At 38.0% G+C, this 20,157-nt stretch overlaps 1 protein-coding gene across 1 annotated transcript; it reads right to left on the bottom strand.

Moving 5' to 3' along the window:
* Positions 1–356: 356 nt before the first annotated feature.
* On the bottom strand, positions 357–15,829 carry pde6d (phosphodiesterase 6D, cGMP-specific, rod, delta). The gene is made up of 5 exons (XM_041936155.1): positions 15,606–15,829; positions 6,432–6,520; positions 4,070–4,195; positions 3,279–3,384; positions 357–1,958 (listed from the first exon to the last, which is right to left on the bottom strand). Exons 1-5 carry the CDS (start codon positions 15,653–15,655, stop codon positions 1,877–1,879), a joined length of 453 nt encoding a protein of 150 aa, XP_041792089.1. The 5' UTR covers positions 15,656–15,829; the 3' UTR covers positions 357–1,876.
* Between the last annotated feature and the right edge of the window lie 4,328 nt (positions 15,830–20,157).

Genomic DNA, 20,157 nt, shown 5'->3' with positions numbered 1-20,157 from the left:
ACACAAAAACTCATTTGAATAGGCCCTACAATCTACTGAATAATCACTCTAGGGCAAACCACAGGGGTGGTTACCTACTTGCATCAATTAACACCATCACTGCAAAAAAGCCTTCAAGATTCAGCTGTACCTCAGCAGATTTTGACAGTGCAACCACAGTGCCAATTCCATTCCTGAAGATGGCTTTTCAGGCTTGATTATCTGAACTCATGTTGTGTGACAGAGCATTGTTAAAAATTATAATTAAATGTTACCGCGTTCTGAGGGGTCAAACATGATCAACTCACACAGGTGCATGTGCAACCTTACTTGAAAGAGACACAATAAAGACCACACACACCATCGTGTTATTACAATATTGGATGACTTTAATCCACAACTCCTGTCATATTAAAACACAAGTCTATTTTACACAGCTCGGTTAACATCTAAGAAAAAACAATCAATGACATAAACACAGTGGATTGGATGGGAAGTCAAAGTTAAAGTCTAGCTAAAATGTCCGGAGCAGAGCTGCATTTAAGAACTTAAGCAGCTTTGATGATTTAGTTGAAAGTTGAACATTTTGAATCTAAGTATACCTCAAGTACAATCATATTAATGAATGTAACAAAACACCCTCCTGTTTGCTGCTGAAAGTGTGCGTGCAGGTTTTCATTCCAAAACAATACAGACAATATACAGAGGCGATCCAGTTAAATCAGCGTCTCTTGTGTTGGACTGGAATAAAAACAGGCGCTTTGTCTTTCATCACACTACACTGACAACTAATGGTCTACAGTAGTTCATAATTATCAGTTTCTACTGACTAAACCTTGTCTCTTTCCCGTGTCCCACTTCAGAGGCTGCCTGCAAAGGTGTGTCCATCAGAGGACTAAAGCTACATCAGCAGTTCCAATACTTTGCCTCATAGAGACCACCATTAATAGTGCCTGCGTTCAGGCAGTCCTCCTCAACTCAAAAGTGGAAATTTCAGTGTTGAGTTATTGGCTAACAAAGTAAATATGTTCAAATATATTCATATAACTTCCATTTCTCTGACAATAGAACAGTTTTCTGACTTTACAAATAGACAAAAACTAACCAGTGCAAATGATTTGGGGATAGTAAGGACCACAAACAACACCCCTGTTGTGTTCTTCAAATGTATTACAGAAGGAGGCTGCATTTCACAGGGCCTTTGGAAAGGGACAGCCTTATTTACCCATGATGATAAAATCTGACATCAAATATCACAGGAGATGGCCTCTGGAATGCGACACAGCTAAAGGAAATTTTATCTAGTGTTTTATGATGAAGACCTTCTGAAGATAGCTCAGGAGAGACAATGAGCTGCATCTTCCCTTGACACTGACATGCAGCTAGTTTTAAACAGACAACATATGGAAAGCAGTGTTTTCATGTTCAGACAGAAAGAAGATCAGATCAAGCATGTTCAAAGTCTGGTGTTCTGTTCCTGAGTAAATGCAACCTTGGCATGAGAGAGGGCAGAATTTAAAAAAAGCATGAATCATGTCATTATTGTGGTTCCCTGTCTGACTTGAGATCAGTGATAATGTATTTACAGTGGAACAGTCTGAAGGGGAAAACGCAGACAGAGTTGATCTTAGAACAGAAGACACAACAGAGTGCTCTCTCCTCTTCTTCCCTCTCCTCCCAAAGTCTAGAAGAGGTTTTCAGGTCAATACAAAACAAGAGAACAACCAAACACAAAGCTCACTTCACCGATTGTGGGACCACAGCTGGGGTTCACCCAGATGTGCTGATCCCAAGTCAGCAATGAGTATTTTACTGCCGCAAATTGTAGCTAACCTTGGTAATTTATAGACCTTGGCAGGACGTCAGCATATTGGAGGGTAGATCAAAAGGTCAGAGGTCAGACGTAGAAAAGTCGTACTCTGGAGGTACTGACATGGAGGTCATCATCGTAGAACTTGGTCTCTATGATAACGTTACCACTGGAATACAAAGACACATGTCAGCATTGACTGGGGTAACAAATGTCACTGTCAATTCCACCATCACTCTCAAAAAAAAAAACAGTTAACAATTACCATGAATCCATTTGTTTATACTGTGTCTTCTACTAAATTCGAGTTGAAGGAAATTTTCAGTTGATTACAACTTGGCCTGTAATTCTGCAGTTTTCACTCAGGTGATATTGATTATAACTCTGTAGTCATTGAGTAGAACAAGAGCCTTAAGAGATCTGAGAAAATAGTTATAGCACTTAAATTAAATCTGACAGATCAAGAAACCAGTCAGATAATTCAACAGGCTGGAATCAAAGAAGTTATTTCAAGGTTAAAAAAATGGATGCAGACAACTACATCATGTACATCTCAAATTTGAATTTGAGGAATTGGGTCTGTAAACTGTGATGTTTACCGCAGACAGCTTGGGTCATAATTTCACTGTTCACTTTTGTTTTGTCTTCCAAAAAAGTTTGTTTATCCTGTTGGTTTGTTTTGAACCTGTCTGATCATCTGACTGCTTCTCTTTCTTGACCAGTCCTTCATTATGATGATCACTGTGTTCCCAGATCTCACCGATTAAACTGAATACAATGTATTGCTAATATAAATGATGGATAAGACTATGAAAACCAGCATTATCCGCTTGTTATCCCTTAAGAATGACATGATTATTTGGAAGATTGTACATATTTCCAAAAAAATCATATCACATATATCTACATATCATAAATCATAATGATGAAATTGGTGCATTAAATAAATGTATTACAACATTTCGTTACCTTAGCATTAGTTCTTTTTATCTACAGAAGGAGCGGTCCTCTTCCACAGAGTCCACCATGTTGCACCACTATGTTTCAACAGTAGCCAAGACTAAACACTGCCTTTAGAGAGTGCCTTTTGCATTTTTGCAGTCACCATATGGGAGAATGAGGCAAGGGCTGGTCAGTTGGTTGAAATCTGCAACCTGACCACCACATGCCTGTAAATCCAACACTCTGGACATTTAACTTAACATTAAACAAGTTATTTCAAACATGTACATAGGTTATAGATAACCTGTAACAAACATGGACATTGTCACATGTACTTGTTTTTGTACCACTGTATGTTGGTTAGATGTAGCTCAAGGTTTGATTAAAAGTGAATCGCAGCTGTATGGGATTAAATAGCAGAGATGAGAAATAAGACTGCATATGTCAGCAGTACAGAAACATTTATTTAAAAAATTACATAAATAAAAAAATATGTCAGCAGTACAGAAACATAAAATTAAAAAATTAAAATAATCTGAAGACTCACGTTAAAACATTGGCTGGCATCATCTGGGATTCTGGAGCTGCTTCTATCAGAGACTGCCATGTGTTGGTGGAGTTGGGGATAACAAAACCAAACTCAAAGAACCATTCTGGACAGAGAGACACAGACAAAGAGCTCAGTGCTGCCTGAAAAACATACAATATCATTACTAGGATATTCAGTTGTTTGTGTGCAATAATGGCCCAAATACTATTTCAGAGACATTTCCCTCTCTGGTGGAAACTAGCAACATACTGTAAACATGTTGTGTTGTGTGTGTTGTCCCCTGGGGCTGTCTGTAACCTCATCTCTGTACAGCAGGACACTAGGGACAATGCTCAAATCATACAGTAACAGGGACGTGACAACACTGACAACAACTTACAAAAGATCACAGTTACCTGAGTTGTCTGGCTCAGGAAGCAGGTGTCCTAAACATTAATGGTAAGGTTGGGCAGAGGGATGAAGATCTGAAGGTATTATAAAGCCACTGCTGTATCTTACAACACAGTTAGAGGAATTTGGTGGCGAAGACGTAAAAACAGAACAAGCCACATCTCAACAAACTGCTCCGTAGAAACACAACTTAGTCTGCTTCATCCACTCATCCTGAAGAGGTTCTTCCTAACATCACCGATTATACAGGGTGATAAACCTTTTAATATTTGTCTGTCAGGCTTTAAATTAGTTAGTTAGTTAGTTAGTTAGTAATTAGTTGCAGCCCTACTCCAGAATTTGTTTAACTGATTTGACCTAGCTTCTTGCCCTTGTTAGCAGTTCAATGCTTTGGTTACCTTCTAGACACTGTCCTTTGAAGAAAACTTTCTGCTCCAGCCTGAACTTCTCCAGTTTTTCTGAGGAGGAGAAGTTCAGTTCTCTAGACACTGCTTTACACTTCAGAATCTTCTTCGGGACGCGAGCTGGAAAGACAGTAAGAAACTGTAATTAATCATGCTGATAGTTTTCAAAGTGTGCAAAAGAGGTTTGACACCAGAGTTATGTATTCAAGACTTGCAACTTGTTCAGTTGCAAAATGTGATTAATTGCAACCAGTTTTTTTGAGTTTTCAAAAGCAAACTACTTTGTTCTCGGTGACATTTTTCCCTTTCAAGCTTTGTAGGCTTAAGGATTAAACCAAGATGCTTTTTTGAGACATTCCATTACCAAAATTAGCATTATGTGCATTATTAAAAAAGACACCAGATCAACGTTATATCCTAAAAACTCATGTTGCAGTATTTTAGCCATTACAGAATACCCACATTTTTGTCTGAGGTTCCATTAATTCACTTCTTATAGGGGGACCACTGTATTGTGCTGTACATCATGATTTTTTTGTTAATGTCTTAGCCCATGCTACTACCCATATATTTTCCCCTGCCCTCTTGTCTCCTGTGTCTTCTCCATATGTCACACCTGCAAGTAATCATCTCATCAGCTGTAAGCAATATTTCAACACCAGCTGTCCCTCCAGTCTTCACGAGATTACTCCATCACTCACAGCAGTAACAATTCTAGTGTTACTGTTCTTTGTGATTACTCTCGTGTGCTAACGGTGTGTTTCCCTGTGCTCCAGATCTCCTTCGTCTGCCAGCCTGCTCATTTTCAATCTTCCACTCTTTTCTCTGCAACCATTCTCATCTACCCTCCCTGTCAACCAGGGGTATATGGACAGTAAGGGTGGTGAGAAGGCCCAGGGTGGGGCACCGGAAAATTTCCCTTATTTTCCTTTGTATTGCCCAGCCTATTTGCACTTGAGTGCGTACAAAATGTTGTTGTATATTTTTATAGTTATTTTTCTTCAAATTGTGACAACTGTCTATTTTACATTTAATTTTAATTTTTATCTTTTATGTCTCTTTTTTCTTATTTTTATTGTGCACACCCTTAGGAGCATGCCACATTGCATTTCACGACAACTTCTATTTCTGTATGACAAATAAACCTTTGAATCCTTGTGAATAACTTATGTAAGAATGGTGAAAATACCTGTTCAATTCAAGTTCAATTCAAAAAGGTTTGTATGATTTGTAAGAGCTTTATAATGATTTGGTGATAAAATGTTTATTTTCAGTTCTAAATAATTGGAGTAAACTGGTGTTAGAACCTCACCTCGTGGATCAACAAAGACAGCCTTGCATGTGAAACAACAAAGGGCCTGAACAAAGGCCCACATGTAAACACTAAAGCCAGATGAAGAACTTGGGACAAAGAACAAAGAAATAGGACCAAAAACCTGTCGGGCCTTGCAAACCACAGTTGAGTTTATGATTCAGTTTGAATTCAAATCCTGAAGACAGGGGAATCCCCAAAACATGGCCAGGACCTCATCAATGATTGAAAAATCAATGCATCCCACTCCAAGTTGGAGTGCTAAAGGAGGTGTATCACCAAACATGTTTGAACCCTCAAAATGATCAGCTGTTTGTACAATCAGTCATCTTACTTTGCCAGCAGAAGGATGTTTTAGATTTACGTTACTTCAATTAAGTCAATGTTACCTCTGCTGCCTACAGGGACCAGCCAAGCTTGAAGAAGCCTGGCTGGTCCCTGTAGGCAGCAAGAAATGCCACCGGACTCACCAGCCAAAAACACATATTAATCAGCCACGAAGCAACCTTAAGTAAGATCTGCTATTGTCTGAGCAGACAGCTTAATAATAGTGTGACTATAAGTGACATTATTGTATATTTGTAAAATTAAGAGACTGCCGAATCCTGCTGATGCTGGACAAGCAACAAGCTTGCTGCTTCTTACTTTGTGCTTAGCACATTACAATGATTGTGTATTCTGCGCTGGTAGGCTTTGCTTTGCTTTGCGGATTCAACTCTTCACTGTTTTTCTGACAAATGTAAAATTATATTTTAAACATTGGCCCCCGATCTCAGGGTGGTGCCCCACGAGAATTAATGATTCAATTAGTGTCAATGCAGTTATTGGCAAAAACAATCCTCAATATCTGCTAATAACCAAACCTGCTACCAGATCCCAGAGAGTCCCCACATCCACAGATCTTAGCGATGTAGCGGATGAACAAATGTTCTGAACTGTTGGAAATAACTGCCAAAATAGTGAAAATAATATTTGCAATTTTTTTTTACTTGTTCTGCCACGTTACATATATTGCATGTGGATCTAATTTTAAGCTCTGTGTACCTTCATGTTCTACTCCTGGTACAGAGAGATCCTCAGTTCCCTGCCACAGCACTTTGCCCGTCTCTGCATCTCGAAGGTTCATCCAGTTTCTGCCAGGAAAAGGTTAAGTGACAACAACAAAACTAAAGACTATACAAATCGAATTGAACTGATATATCCATAGAACAATAACATTAGAGGGGATTTGGCAAAATGATCTGCCTTTGACACAGTCATAACAATCCTAGCACAACATCTGTGTGCTACCACATGTGTGCCATCAACCTGCAACATCCATCACCTGACATTTTAAGGGTTGACATTAAATGAACAGATTTCATCATATCCCATCTGGACAGTTACTTTTATTTCTCCTCTAAAATTATTCTAGTCAGATATCGACCATCAAACAAAACAATAGGATATGTATTGAAAAAGAATTCCGAATCTCACATTTTCCATAATTTCTATGTCAAATATAGTTAAATATACATATAAATGACTGAGGAAAACAAGTGCAACCTTTTCTTCCAGCTATTTCCCTATACCAAAGGTCACCCACTACTTCCATCTCCACCAATTCCAACCAACTCCACAATAGCTAGAGGTAGCAGGGAGCTGGGTTAAAACATAAATTCAGTCACTACTACTTGTCTGGCTATTTGCAAAGACTACCAGCTATAACAGTGGCACTCATTAGCTTCTAGCATATATCCAGTACAACATTTTACAGATTTCTTTAACTGGAGTCCTTGCTGAAAGTACCTGATGACTAATCACAAGTTCTTTAAACAATCATATTTTTTAAACACTGCTGCACTGTTGAATTTAAGTAGTGATTTGTGATCAAATCCATCAATGCAATTTTAGACACCTCACTGACAGTTGTCTATGAGACAGAGTTTAGAAAGATGTTTAGAAAGACAAAAAAACAACTAAAAGGACATAAGCATGCAGAACAACACTTAGTGTAACCATACATTACCTGCTTAATTCAAACACAATTTTCATTGCACAGCCTTATTTTACCAGAAAAGATCTGTGATAAGATTCTGTTTAATTTGAATGTCAACGACTATTTTACAAAGAACACCCAAAAGTCTGTTATTAGCTAAAAGGCTAACCAGAGACTAGCATTTGGCTTGGATAACTGGAAGTGCAACATTGGCCTAAAATTCCAGCAAATAATATCATGCTTTGGAAATCCATATTAGTCAAGATTTAGCTGAGGAAGAATGAAAAAAAAAATACTAGCTTGTAGGTAATCTAAAGACAATTGTGTGTAAGTTAGACAGAGGAAAATGAAGAAGCCTTTGTGTAGTTGATGCTGGCTGCGAGCTGTCCCTTCAGTCTGTCAGTTGGTCAGCTGCTCCTGACCTCCACACTCACTATAACAACAATACAACTGCCAATCACAGAGCCTGTGAGGACCGAGTCTGTGAATCTACTGTTAGTTACAGCTTCTCATGCTGCGTCTTCCCAGTCATTTCAACAACAGACATCGGGCCATATTTACTAAAAATCTGTGGGGGCACCAATGCATCAGCATGCAAAAAATTACTACTACGAATCTCTCAATATATGCATATCTTTCTAACTGTGGAGACCAGGAAAGGAATTGTTTGTGCAAAATATACAGAATTTAAGGAACAACTCTGTTCAGGCACAAAAGAGAGAAGATAATAACTCAAATTGACCACTTTAACTGATTTGGTCCAAAGGTGTGTAATGTACTTCGTGCCAAGAACAGATGGCTGTTACAGGAGTGGAAAGCAGTCATGTTAATGACTGTATCCTGTGTGATGCCAAATTGATTCATTTTCTTTTTTCATTCTTGTACTTTACTATAGTTGTCATTATAGTTTCTCCTAACAAAATATGCTATGTTGTCTGTGTTGAGGTTTTGGGCCATTCTGACATTCAAACATTGTTTTGTTTTTTTTACTATGTGTTGTCTCATTTAAATCAGTACAACTCAGCAGAGGAACTGTTTGTAGGTTGAACCCCCAGGAACAACATACATGCATTTAAGCATTGAGAAAATGGTTGACTTTGGTGACTGCTAGTGTTAGAATGACAGCAGTGCACACTGATCCCAACTAAACTGAGAAAGGAAAATGTTATCTTTGGATATCACAGTCCTTGTTCTAGAAGACTGTCCACTTAGCATCCTGTCACACTCAGATACTACTTAGTGTCACACACATTCAGTCCTACCATCTGTGAAGCCCTTCATCCCACCTTACAACCACCATCAATCGCCTCAAAACACACACTTCTCAAGCTTCAGGACTCTGACTTGACCATGTTTGCATACTGTTACATGAGTAGGGAGAATAAAGATGCATACAGACTGTTAACACAGTAAACTGAAATAACATCTTTTGCACATCTGCTTTCAGTCCTGTGTATTCAGGGACTCTTCCTAAGCTCATACTACTGAGTGCTGAGCTGGTCTGGATTTTGTTGAGGAAATTTTAAAAATAGATTCAGGAGACGATACTGCAACGATCATATGTTGGAGAAAGGTTTGTGCAAGAGCCACCATAACATAATCAGTATTTTCACCATGCTATGTAGGTTAATAATAATATGCCAATAATTAGGCATAAGATTACCATATTTCATTTTGATCTATTTGCCTTACTTTCTGCAAGAAATATGCAGTAACCTCAATAAATATCTCTGAGAATGTCTTATTTGTAGGTTTTCATTTTTATCTCAAACAAGTAAGATATTTGTGTAGCTTTTTTTTATCATTATCTTGCATTTCTTTAATAACATTTCTTACAATGCTTGTATGAAAGCCACCAGTGCGGGACAGGTATAATAAAGTAATCACCAAAAACTACTGAATGTTAGTGAAGCAGCCAGGGTAAACTGATATGGACTAAAGTTCACACTATACATATTAGGTTTGCTATTATTATAAAAGGGGAAATTAATGGAAGGACGATTGAACATCACTTATGCACTTTAAATATTTTATATTTTTCTCAATTACAAAAATCTAAATTTAGGATTCAAACTGAAACAGATTCAAGAGACAGAATGTCAATCAACAAAAGCCTAAAAATACTATTATAATACTTATTGATAATATTCAATTTTCTTGCAGTTTCATTGTTCATTTGGTACTATGGTTTAAAAATCACACTCCCAATTGTTTTCACATTTATTTACTCAAACATCAAATTCTGCTTATACTAGAGATTTATGATATATGGATACTTTAATAAGTTGCAGTCATAAGTGAGTCAGTGCTGCTTTAAGAGCTTCAAACAAAAAATGCAAACGTTAATTATTTAAAAATCACATTTAAAGAAATGTGTCATTATTGTCTATTAGTGCTCTAATGGCCTTCAGACACCCTTACAGGTCAGATCCCAACAGCAGAGCTCTTCCTCTGGCTTTCTAGTAGGTGTGCAGAGTTGAATGGTTTCTCTAATCCTCTCAAGTCTAACTAAATCCTATCTCCTACATCTAACTGATCATCCTCCACACCTTCTAGAATAATCCAGGCCACACTAAATGTCTTTCTCGTTGAGGCTCTTTCAACAGGTTACATGCCACCTAAACCTCTAAACATGTCACTGTAAAATAAATAAATAAATAAAAATTTAATAAGAGAGAGAAAGAACACATGTATCATTGTAGCAGTGCATGCATTATTGCAGTGACACCGACAAAAGAAGTGGGTTGTTCGGCTTTAGGAAGGAAAAAACATCAGCCACATTAAATGTTCACAACTGATAATGTGTGCCCTTTTCATTAATTCTTTCTCAAATAACTTTCTTACAAACTAAAGAAAATCTTGTACAGCAATTGATTTAAGCTCCAACAACATCGTACCACTGCCTCCTCGGGGCTAGCTGCCGGTTGTGTATGTGTAAACCACCAGGGTGCCTCCATAAATCTGTCAGAACACACACACACAAGTTAATGAGCCCCCAGTGAAAAGCTGCTGTCACAGTTTAGTCTGCATTTATTTTTAAAGATGAATTAATGCCTCAAAGAACAGATAGCTTCCCAACCATAACCTTTACACAAGGCAATGACAGCCCAAGCACAATCCTATTTAACAGATATACATACATTTTCAATTCATACTATTCATACCACATTACCACAATGTTGTCTGTTTTGGACAAGCATTCATTTTAAAGTTATATGTTTTTCACCTGATAAATGATTGATAAATAAATGACGTTCATTATTTGTTTGACAACTGGTTAATTAAGCAGGTGAATAACATTTTTTCTGCATTAACATCACATCATATCATAGGTATCCTAAGTAAGACTCAATACAGAATCTTTTATTTTAGCATCAATTAAATAGTGAAACAATTGAAAATGTATATTTTGCCTTTGTAGCTAATAACTCATCACCATACGAACAATGCAACACATTTGTAAGCATTTTTTTTTTCAAATGCATTGTTAATGAAATATTCTGTGTACATTCAGTACCAGTCAAAAGTTTGGACACACCTTCTCACTCAATGGTTTTTCTTTATTTTTATTACTTTCTACATTGTAGATTCATACTGAGAGAATGCCAAGCGGAGTGTGCTATGCTGTCATCAAACCAAAAGATGGCTACTTCAAAAAATCTAAAATATAAAACATATTCTGGTTTGTTTAACCCTTTTTTGTTTACTACATAATTCCATGTGTTCCTTCATAGTTTTTATATCTTCAGTATGAATCGACAATGTAGAAAGTAATAAAAATAAAGAAAAACCATTGAGTGAGAAGGTGTGTCCAAACTTTTGACTGGTACTAATTGGATAAATTGGATGTTGTTTCAATAAGATGTTTTAGAGTTCCCTGCAGAACTATTGAGTAAAATGTATCATCATTTCAGTCCATGTTGCAGGTCTGATAAATTTCAGATTATACACAACAGAGTTATCTAGGTAACTAAGTGAATTCATCAGATTCATCAGCTGCCAATAACTCAGCCTGACTCAGTAGATATAGCAAAGTCAGATAAGCAACCTGTGTTTTGACTACTGCATTCGGATTCCTTCTCTCTATTGTCATTTTGAATGAACGAAAACAATAATAGTAAGTGGTCATCATGGTAAGTGATTTTTGTTGTGGGAGTGAAAGAACAGTGTGCAGATTCTATTCCTTATGGCCATAATATTTCTTCAGCTATGTCATAATAACAATAAATTCAGACAGACATACGTTTAAATACCTGCTACTGCTTGTGCGAGCATCTTAGAAGATGATCTCTATGCTCTGTTCTTAAGAAACATTGACCAAAGCTTCACAACATTACACATTAGACCACATCTGATCTTTTTTGCTGTATTATGGAATCACACACAAAGGGCTAATTTTATATTCTTATTCATATTCTTCATCAGTATTCTGGATAACAGATGGTAGCAATATTTGGCAGCAATCTTCACAGTGTAGCAAAGAAAAACAAATCTGTGCTTTTTGGCCTCTATGTTGGCTTCAATAAGGCTGTACAGTATGGACAGAAGGTAGTAAATCCTTGCTCCACTAAATCATGGATTTAGGCATTACCACACTACAGCAAGAGGCCTGACCTTACCAAGAAGCAAATACTCACAACTTCATGTTTTGTATAGACTGAGATACGTAATGTTCATGCATAGCTAAATAAGTAAATTAAAAGTTTAGTTTTATCTAAACTAAAATTGTATGGTCATGTTGTTCCTGACTGGAAAGCACAAGTCCTCCATTGCAGTAAGTATAGCATGCTGCAGCGTGCTGCTGCTTATTCTAGAAGGTATTACTGGTCCTAATTCAGTCTTACACGGTCACATAAAGACACACTCCAGGCAGTAATATGGAAAGCATCAATCTGCCATGTTGGGTCCACCAATACGCAGACACACTATCACATCCTAGATTTGAAGCTACAGTTTGCATTTGTAAAAAATATAGATAAAATTAAAAAAACAATATTCCCCAGTGGATGAATCCTGGCAAACATGGGACTTACAGTAGCAGTGAGGGACGTGAAAATGTGGCAAACATTTAAATGGATGGAAACTCAAACCACTATGAGGCTTGTGGATCACAACAAGGCTGCAGGGAGTGGGAAACTTAACTGGTGTAAAATTTAAAATACTCTTTAAGACTATCAATAGATTTGCCTACAGCCTATATCATTCTTATGCTTTTCTGTTCAGCTAAGGTGGATTGGTTTAATGGGCTGGATATACTCTAAAATTGATGTGGACACAGTCAGGTGCCCATGTGGTTCTGTTTATACTATAGCTGGGGTCTGCATACAAAGATGTGTTCACATACGTTTGTCGGCACATATGGTTTGCACGTTCATTAATTTTGGCAATGGACAGATGACAAAATATAGGTCATGCAGATCCTCGTAGACCCATGCTGCCATGCAGATGTGAAAAGTATCATTTGGGATTCAGTATGCCACAACCACTGTCCAAGGTGTGGAACCTTTGATCTCCATTGGTTCACTTTGTGCTGAGAACTCTGACAATATACAATACTGAACAATGAAAGTGTTTGTTGTTACAACCATACAGTAGGATTCATTTCAGAAAGCTTGTCGTTGAATTCTGCTGTTTACCTGATTGCACGCCTTTGTATTGTGGTGCAGAGAGGCAAGGCCCAGTCTCTCATTACCAGACATAATATACTGATGCCTAAGTAAGAAATTCTGGCCCTATGTTATTAATTTTATTTTGTGAACCAACAGCCATTGCATTGTACTGTATTGTACTGGTATATCACCACAGTAAACCACATGCCCCATCACAATAATGTCAGACCTAATGGCATGTACTGGAGGTGGTTGTAGAATTGTACTGTTTGCAGTGCCTGGCTACAACAACAACACAACTGGTTTTCTCTACCAAGAACATCAAGTTATTCTGCATCATTAAACTGCAAGATGTCGACTGACAACAAGAGTATAGGGGCCACTGTCAAGAACATCCACTAGTGCCCTGTGTTTTAAGGCTAAGATGATACCTACCATCACCTTACAGTGGGACTATAATAAACTTAACCTTAAGATGCTTTTGGTAAACAGAGCCCAGATCAGACTACACGGATCTAGCCCGATTTTGAGATGGCTGACCAATTACCAGCCTTGTGGCCAATCTTGAATGATAACCGCGTCTATACCCGTGTAGTTTTTTGTCTTGACTCGCCTAGTGTGACATCTCCCAGGACATGGTCCTGATCGTTTACCAGTCAGGTGCTCTCTCCAGAGCTCAGTCAGGTAACCATCGTGGGGAGGAGGAGGGATGCTGTGGTTGCTGATGTCAGGTGGGACAACAAAAGAGACGAAAAGTTTGTTGAGCTGCCACCACTTGCATTTGCGTTCACTGTTATAGAACATCCAGACCCATTTTTTTTTTTGCCTCCCCAACGACATCTGAAACTCATGCATGATTGTGAAATAGGACGTGCTGTGATTAGTTGGGGTCATACGTGCAGGACAATTACATGGACTGGCCTTTAGCTTAGCAACATGGCTTTGGTTACTTCTGTGCAAAAACACAGTTAGATTTATTGGTAACGTAGTTTTAGTGGACTTGTTCAACATTTTGTGTCAGTCATCTGACTAAGAGACAGCAAGAGTTTATGTCACTGTAATCATTAGATCTGACATGGTCAAAAAGTCAAAGACAAAAAAAAACATTAAGTCTTTATCCTGGCATTAATGAGAATATGAGCATTCCAATGTCTAGAAAACTGAGGCATTTGGCTGTCAACGCAGAGGACAACCAAGCTTAATTACCTTCTTCTTAACAAATACACTGACAAGCAAGAATGATAAGGTGACATAGTAGTCAAGTAGATGGCTAATGTATTTAAGTGCAAAGCAATTTTCTGTTGTCATTTTCTCCAAAACACATAGGTTGTGAACATTGAAGTAGTGAAAAACAATAGGTTGTGAAATTATTTTTAAAAAAATCAGCAGTCAGAATGGCTCAACACCATTAGTCTTCCGATCCCCCTTGCCTACCTAATCTGAGATGGCTACTCAAGTTTTTTTTTTTTTTTCCCCACCACCTATAAATCTAAATTTATTAAAAGGGTATGTGTACAAGCAGCTGGCAAGTCAGAGTTGAGTAGCTGCTATTGAGCTGGCAGCCAGTGTATGCACAGCACTTAACATCAGGAGAGTACATGTTTTGTCATATCAGCTTGTCTGACCATGAACACACTGGTAACGGTTTGAAATGTAAATTTATCAACTTGCAAAAATATGACATCTCATTTCTTAATGTGCTTCCTTTTGGACAAATGAAACAGAGAAACTGAATTTTGTTGATTACTTACCCTAATTGTAAGTCAAACACACAACCTGACACGTCAAGTGTTGTGGAAAAAAGACTGCTGCATCCGTACTGGCCTTAAGAGCAGTGAACTAACAACATAGTAGCAAGTGCCAGGGCGTCCTGCTGACCCAGTGGTCCAGGACGCATACCATACAAACACAACATGGCAAGTTTGACTGAATGGCAAATTGTCAGTAGTATTATAAAGCATAAATGACAGGATGACACATTCAGAGTACACTGTCATGATCTTTAAATAGTAGTGTGATTTCCATACAATAAAGGGACGCACCTGGATTTGATATCTCCCAATATGTAGCTAAGTGGCGTCATAACGTCAAACCAACAAGCCAAACGGTAGATGCTTCACGCTTGAAACATTTCTGCTTTTAACTTTCATCTAAGAGCGTAATACTTGTAAGTAAAAGTTTTTAAAAAATGAACTTGCAACAACCTGCGTCAATTTTAGCATTAACGCTACCTCCATCGCATGATACCGTTGCTATAGCTAACGTTACAGGGTATTTAACGTTACAGCTGCCGCACCAATCGCACTGAGCTGTTAGCCAAGCAAGTTAGCCACAGGGCAAGGCCACTCATTTTCGCTGACAGGCCAAGCTAAGTTTGTAAATAAAGCAACATTTGTCACATCAAATAAAGACAAACATCAGCTATGTAGCAGACGGTATCAAATGAAACGGACAGGTTAGCCACAGCTGCTAACCTTACTGTACCATGAGACTCAACTGCAGTCACGACGTTACTACCATCTTGCTAATGTTGGATGACGTTGTAAGTAATAAACAGGACAGGCAGCTAGCCTGTTACCATGTGTTTAACCTTCGTACACCACACACCCGCCTCCACAGCATAAAGGATACAGTTTGAAGCCCTTCAAAATCTCCTTGGCCCTGTCTTCGTCTGAAGACATTTCAGATATCTTCTGTTTTCCTTCCTTAACGTTATCCGTTGGTAACAAAGCTGCTGCTGGTCTTATCTTAACTAGTTAGCTACCGACACTGGTTGACTGGAAATAGCATAAACTCTGTGTACTTAACCCTATACTGTTGGACTGTGCGTTAGGTCTGATCCGATAATGCAATCAGCTTAATATACCCAGCTAACTAACAGACAATTAGCTTAGCCAGTCAAAGACAAAGGCTAACTCCTAACAGCCAATCACAGACCGAGAATGAGTAGCATGGGTGGGACTAAAATGGCTAGAGACGCGTCACCAGGGGCAACGCCGCACACTGAAGTCTGATTAGAGTTGGCGTAGGCGCTGATGTACAAGCACATTTTCTCTCCGCAGAGATGCCATATCTGTAACACCTTGTAATATTATATATAAGAACAAGTCATCATTTTATGATAAATGGCTTAACAATGGTGTTGTACAAGTGATGCACTTGTTTAATAAACAATGGCTTTTTCTACAATAACTTTCCAATAGTTTTCTATAGTTTTTGAGTTATCCCATCTGGCATGTAGAGGAATAACTCTCTATAACCACTCTCTGCTCTTGTCAGTACCTCACCTAATTCAGCCTCTATTAGGTAAAGTTCGTTTTGCTTGTAGAAAACAAACAAAGGGATGAGGGATGTTTCAGAACAACATGATGTCTGTTCCTGCAGCAACAGTATATTGGATTCATTTTGTTAGTAACATTGAGTAAAAGAAAGGATCATCTTTTCCAAGAGTTTCTTCTGTCAAATGAAAACTGATCCATAGATTATACCCAGTGAAACATTTCTTACAAAAATTAAAGACTGACATAGATGTAAATATCTTTTTCTCTGAATTACATTATGAAATTTTCTAATTACTTAAGCAAATACTTATTTTGGTCTTGTAATTTTACAGTGAGCCTTGGAAAGAGTTGACAACATTTTCTCAGATTTTTGTTTTTTTACTATAAAAATAATTGATTTAGTTGCAAATATTATAGTGAGATATAGAATAATAGAATGCATTTTTCCTTGTTAATTTAATTATACAGCTTGCCAAATTCTACTTTCACAAATGTGAATTTACAAACAAGCAATCAAAACGATGAATGTATGTAGTATCTTTAAAGTTTTTAAGTGATCTTATTGTCATACATGTATGTCTTTACTTCTACTTAATTTATGTGTTCTATGTTAGATTAGTTCCATTGTTGTCTTTTCTGTTGTCTGATGTTGCTTTTGATACTATGTATGCTGACAGTTTGAAATAAAGTTTTGGTCTGATTATGGCCTTACCAGCACGGTCTGTGTACCACTCCTGTTGCTATTTCAAAAGTATGCATGCATAGCTAATACCTGAAATGCAAAGATACATTTCCCAAAACAAAACTAATTTGGTTTGAACATTTGGTCAAAAACTTTGAATATAATATAACATACTTAGTGGTCTAGGTCTAGTGGCTGTAGACCAGATGGCAGAGGTCAATCACAATTATGGACCACAACTGTAATCTTTATCTAGGAAGTCGTGTGACAACAAAAGCAACTTTCTTGATTTATTAAAAATACAATTTAAAGTTTTGATTTAGTACCCACCTCACTGTTACTCTTTTTTAGTTTTTGTAACTTGGACTTTACCTTGCCTTGCAAACTTCCTTGTCTAATTTTAGTGTGTAATTTTTGTGTCAGTTTACATGTTTTGTGTTACATTGATGTGCAACTTTGTCCAGTTGTTTCAATGACTACAGATGACCAAATACTATGTAACTTAAATAATTTGTGATGTCTACTCAATAAGGTTTGTTAAGCTTCATTAAGCATATTGTTTACCAGACTGAAGCAAGCATATGGCCAACTGAATTTTCAACTCAACTCATGTGATAGTTGGACATATAAATCCAAAATCATGGGGCTTGCCAAAATTACACAATGTCTACTAGAGAGTCTACTTAATTTGGTCATATAGTGTACCATGTTCAAATACATTTGCAAGCACTCCAGCTGACCCTCCTAGTCAGTAGATCAAATGATGACTTGGTACTTTAATAAAAAGACATGTTAGTGACATCGAAATTCCATATCAGATATGCAAATCTGTAAAGCTTATCCCAACTGAACCGTGTAAATATATTGTTGACTACTTTTACAAGTATCTCTCCATTCTGTGGAATAAACATAATTCGAAGCCTCATATAATTTTAACATATGTTTTTAAAATTCTTTTAACAATGTGACTCCCACCAGCAAGGCTTTTCCAGCTTCAAACCATCTGAAGCCCTTTCTGACCACCACCTGGAAAACATAAAGTGTTAATTAGCACAAAGCTACATATTTTGTGCATAGTAATTACTTTTAAATGGAGTTTAAGGTAAAGGGCATGTCTTTCATGTGAAATCAATACCAGTATTAATTGTCACATTTACCTCTGTAATGGTGAACGAAATGTTATCTTAGTAACTACATCTGTGCACAGTGGAGCTCAGATTGTTTATTTGTACCCAACAATAAACAGAAAATCACGGATTATGACTCTGAGTAACATTTGCATATTACATACAGATATTTTACAAATTCAGTGGTTAAGAACATGTTGGTGGGATGCTTCATGGAGTGACAGTGTTTGACCATTACAGTGAAATTGCTGTGTACACTTGTGTAACAGACTACTGCATCTGGACAACCTGTTTCATCCACCATACTGGGAGCACAGTGGAGACTGCTTCACGGCTCAAGGACGAAGTTTTAGAGTGAATATTAGCACTAATCCCCATCACTATCCTCAGCTGCTCAAAACTTGGGTGCTTAGCTCGGCTCTCGATGAGCTGTGGCATTAATTCTCTAGCCAGTTGAACATGCATTGACTCCCTTTCAATGGTCCACATAGGCACACTGTCTTTACTCCTGGAGAGGGGCTGGTCTCTCTACTTTTCTAGAGTTGTGAGAGTCACTGGGTTGGTGTAGGGTACTCATGAGCCCCTGGCTGAGTGTGTGGGAGTTTTCCCCATGGAACAAGAGGGCTGCCTCTATGCAACTACAGGTCGCTGAGTGTAATACTCTCACTGCTTGTGCTGAGGCATTGAACAATAGTTTAGAGCACCCAGTCTTCTGGGTGGTGACTCTAAACTGCCTTAGGACTCTATAGTTCTGCTGGGGGGACTTCATTGCTCATGTTGGCAATGATGGAGAAACCTGAAAAGAGGCAAGAGCCTGTGTGATCTGAACCAGAATAGTGCATTGTTAAATTAATTTGTGGTGGAGAGAGGAGCAAATGGCCATCTGATCACCACCTGATGTTGTTTGGATATCAATCCCATCTCTCTCATACATCCTGGGGGAGGTTGGGAAGATGAAATCCAAGTGGGCCATATTCAAATGTTCAAAGCCTCCATTGTGGAGGTTACTGTTGACAGGTTACTGAGGCTTTGGGGACAGAAGGCCATAGGTGCCTGTCATGGCGACAACCCCAGAACATACTGGAGGACACCAGTAGTAAAGAAGGCCAGTGGATATTCTTGAGAAGAACCCAGACTGTGTTTAATGTGCAATGCCTAGAAGATAAGATAAGATAAGATAAGACTTTATTATTCCCCAGTCAGGGAAATTCAGATGTTTCAGGCAGCAGGCAATAGCAGTAGGAAATTAACAACAGAATAGAGAAATACAAAATAAAAGCTGACTATATGTATGTACATTTTATCCAAAGACCTGTACAAAAAAAAAAAAAAAAGTAAAAAATATGAAAGTAAGAAAATATTGCCATAAAAACATTCTGCCAAGAATTGTATAGAATATCCACAGAATTTGCACATGAATTGAAATTGCACATGGTGGGTATGGATAATATAGTACAGCATTTAGATTATTGCACATTAAGAAATATATATACAGATTTATCAGTATATATGCATAGGTGGAGTACTTAAACAGAGTGAAAAGGTAATATTGCAGAAGATAATTTGCATATGATAAATCACACATCAGTGCAAAACCAGTCTGAATTTGGGCCCAGTGCTACATTAAGCAATGCTGGAGTTGAACACTCTGACTGGTATAAAGGAACTGCGGTAGCATTCCTTCTTACATAGTGGATGCAGTAGTCTGTGGCTGAAGGAGCTGCTGAAGGCCCCCTGTGTGATAGAGGGTTTTCAGGACTCAAATGCAGAACACAAAACTTCAACAAAAGGCAAGCATGAAGGCTGAACTTATTAACACAGGGTTGTTCTCAGGACAGGCAATAAACAAAAGGCTCTAGGATACTAAGGATTTAACAAAAGGCGGTACGATCACAAAAAGGCAAAAAATAGAATACAAAAAGGCCGGAAAGCTAGGTAAATGGACGCAAACCAGGGATCACAAGATTCACAAGAGGTACGAGACAATCTGGCACAGGACAAAGGGAGACACGGACTATTAATACACGAGGCAACAATGAACAGGTGGAAACAATCAGGGTGGGGCAGACAATCAGACAGGACAGAAGGACACC

The sequence above is a fragment of the Chelmon rostratus genome, chromosome 4 (assembly GCF_017976325.1).
Source record: "Chelmon rostratus isolate fCheRos1 chromosome 4, fCheRos1.pri, whole genome shotgun sequence".
NCBI lineage: Eukaryota > Metazoa > Chordata > Actinopteri > Chaetodontiformes > Chaetodontidae > Chelmon > Chelmon rostratus.
Note: the sequence above shows the minus strand (reverse complement) of the source record. Positions and strands in the feature narration are given on the sequence as shown.

Excerpts from the sequence above, each read along its gene's own strand:
- pde6d (XM_041936155.1), bottom strand. The coding sequence starts at position 15,655 with ATGTCTTCAGACGAAGACAGGGCCAAGGAGATTTTGAAGGGCTTCAAA. Across the intron at positions 6,521-15,605 it reads ATTTTGAAGGGCTTCAAACT|AAACTGGATGAACCTTCGAG; the intron begins GTATCCTTTATG and ends TTTTCCTGGCAG. Across the intron at positions 3,385-4,069 it reads CAAAGGACAGTGTCTAGAAG|AATGGTTCTTTGAGTTTGGT; the intron begins GTAACCAAAGCA and ends CTCTCTGTCCAG.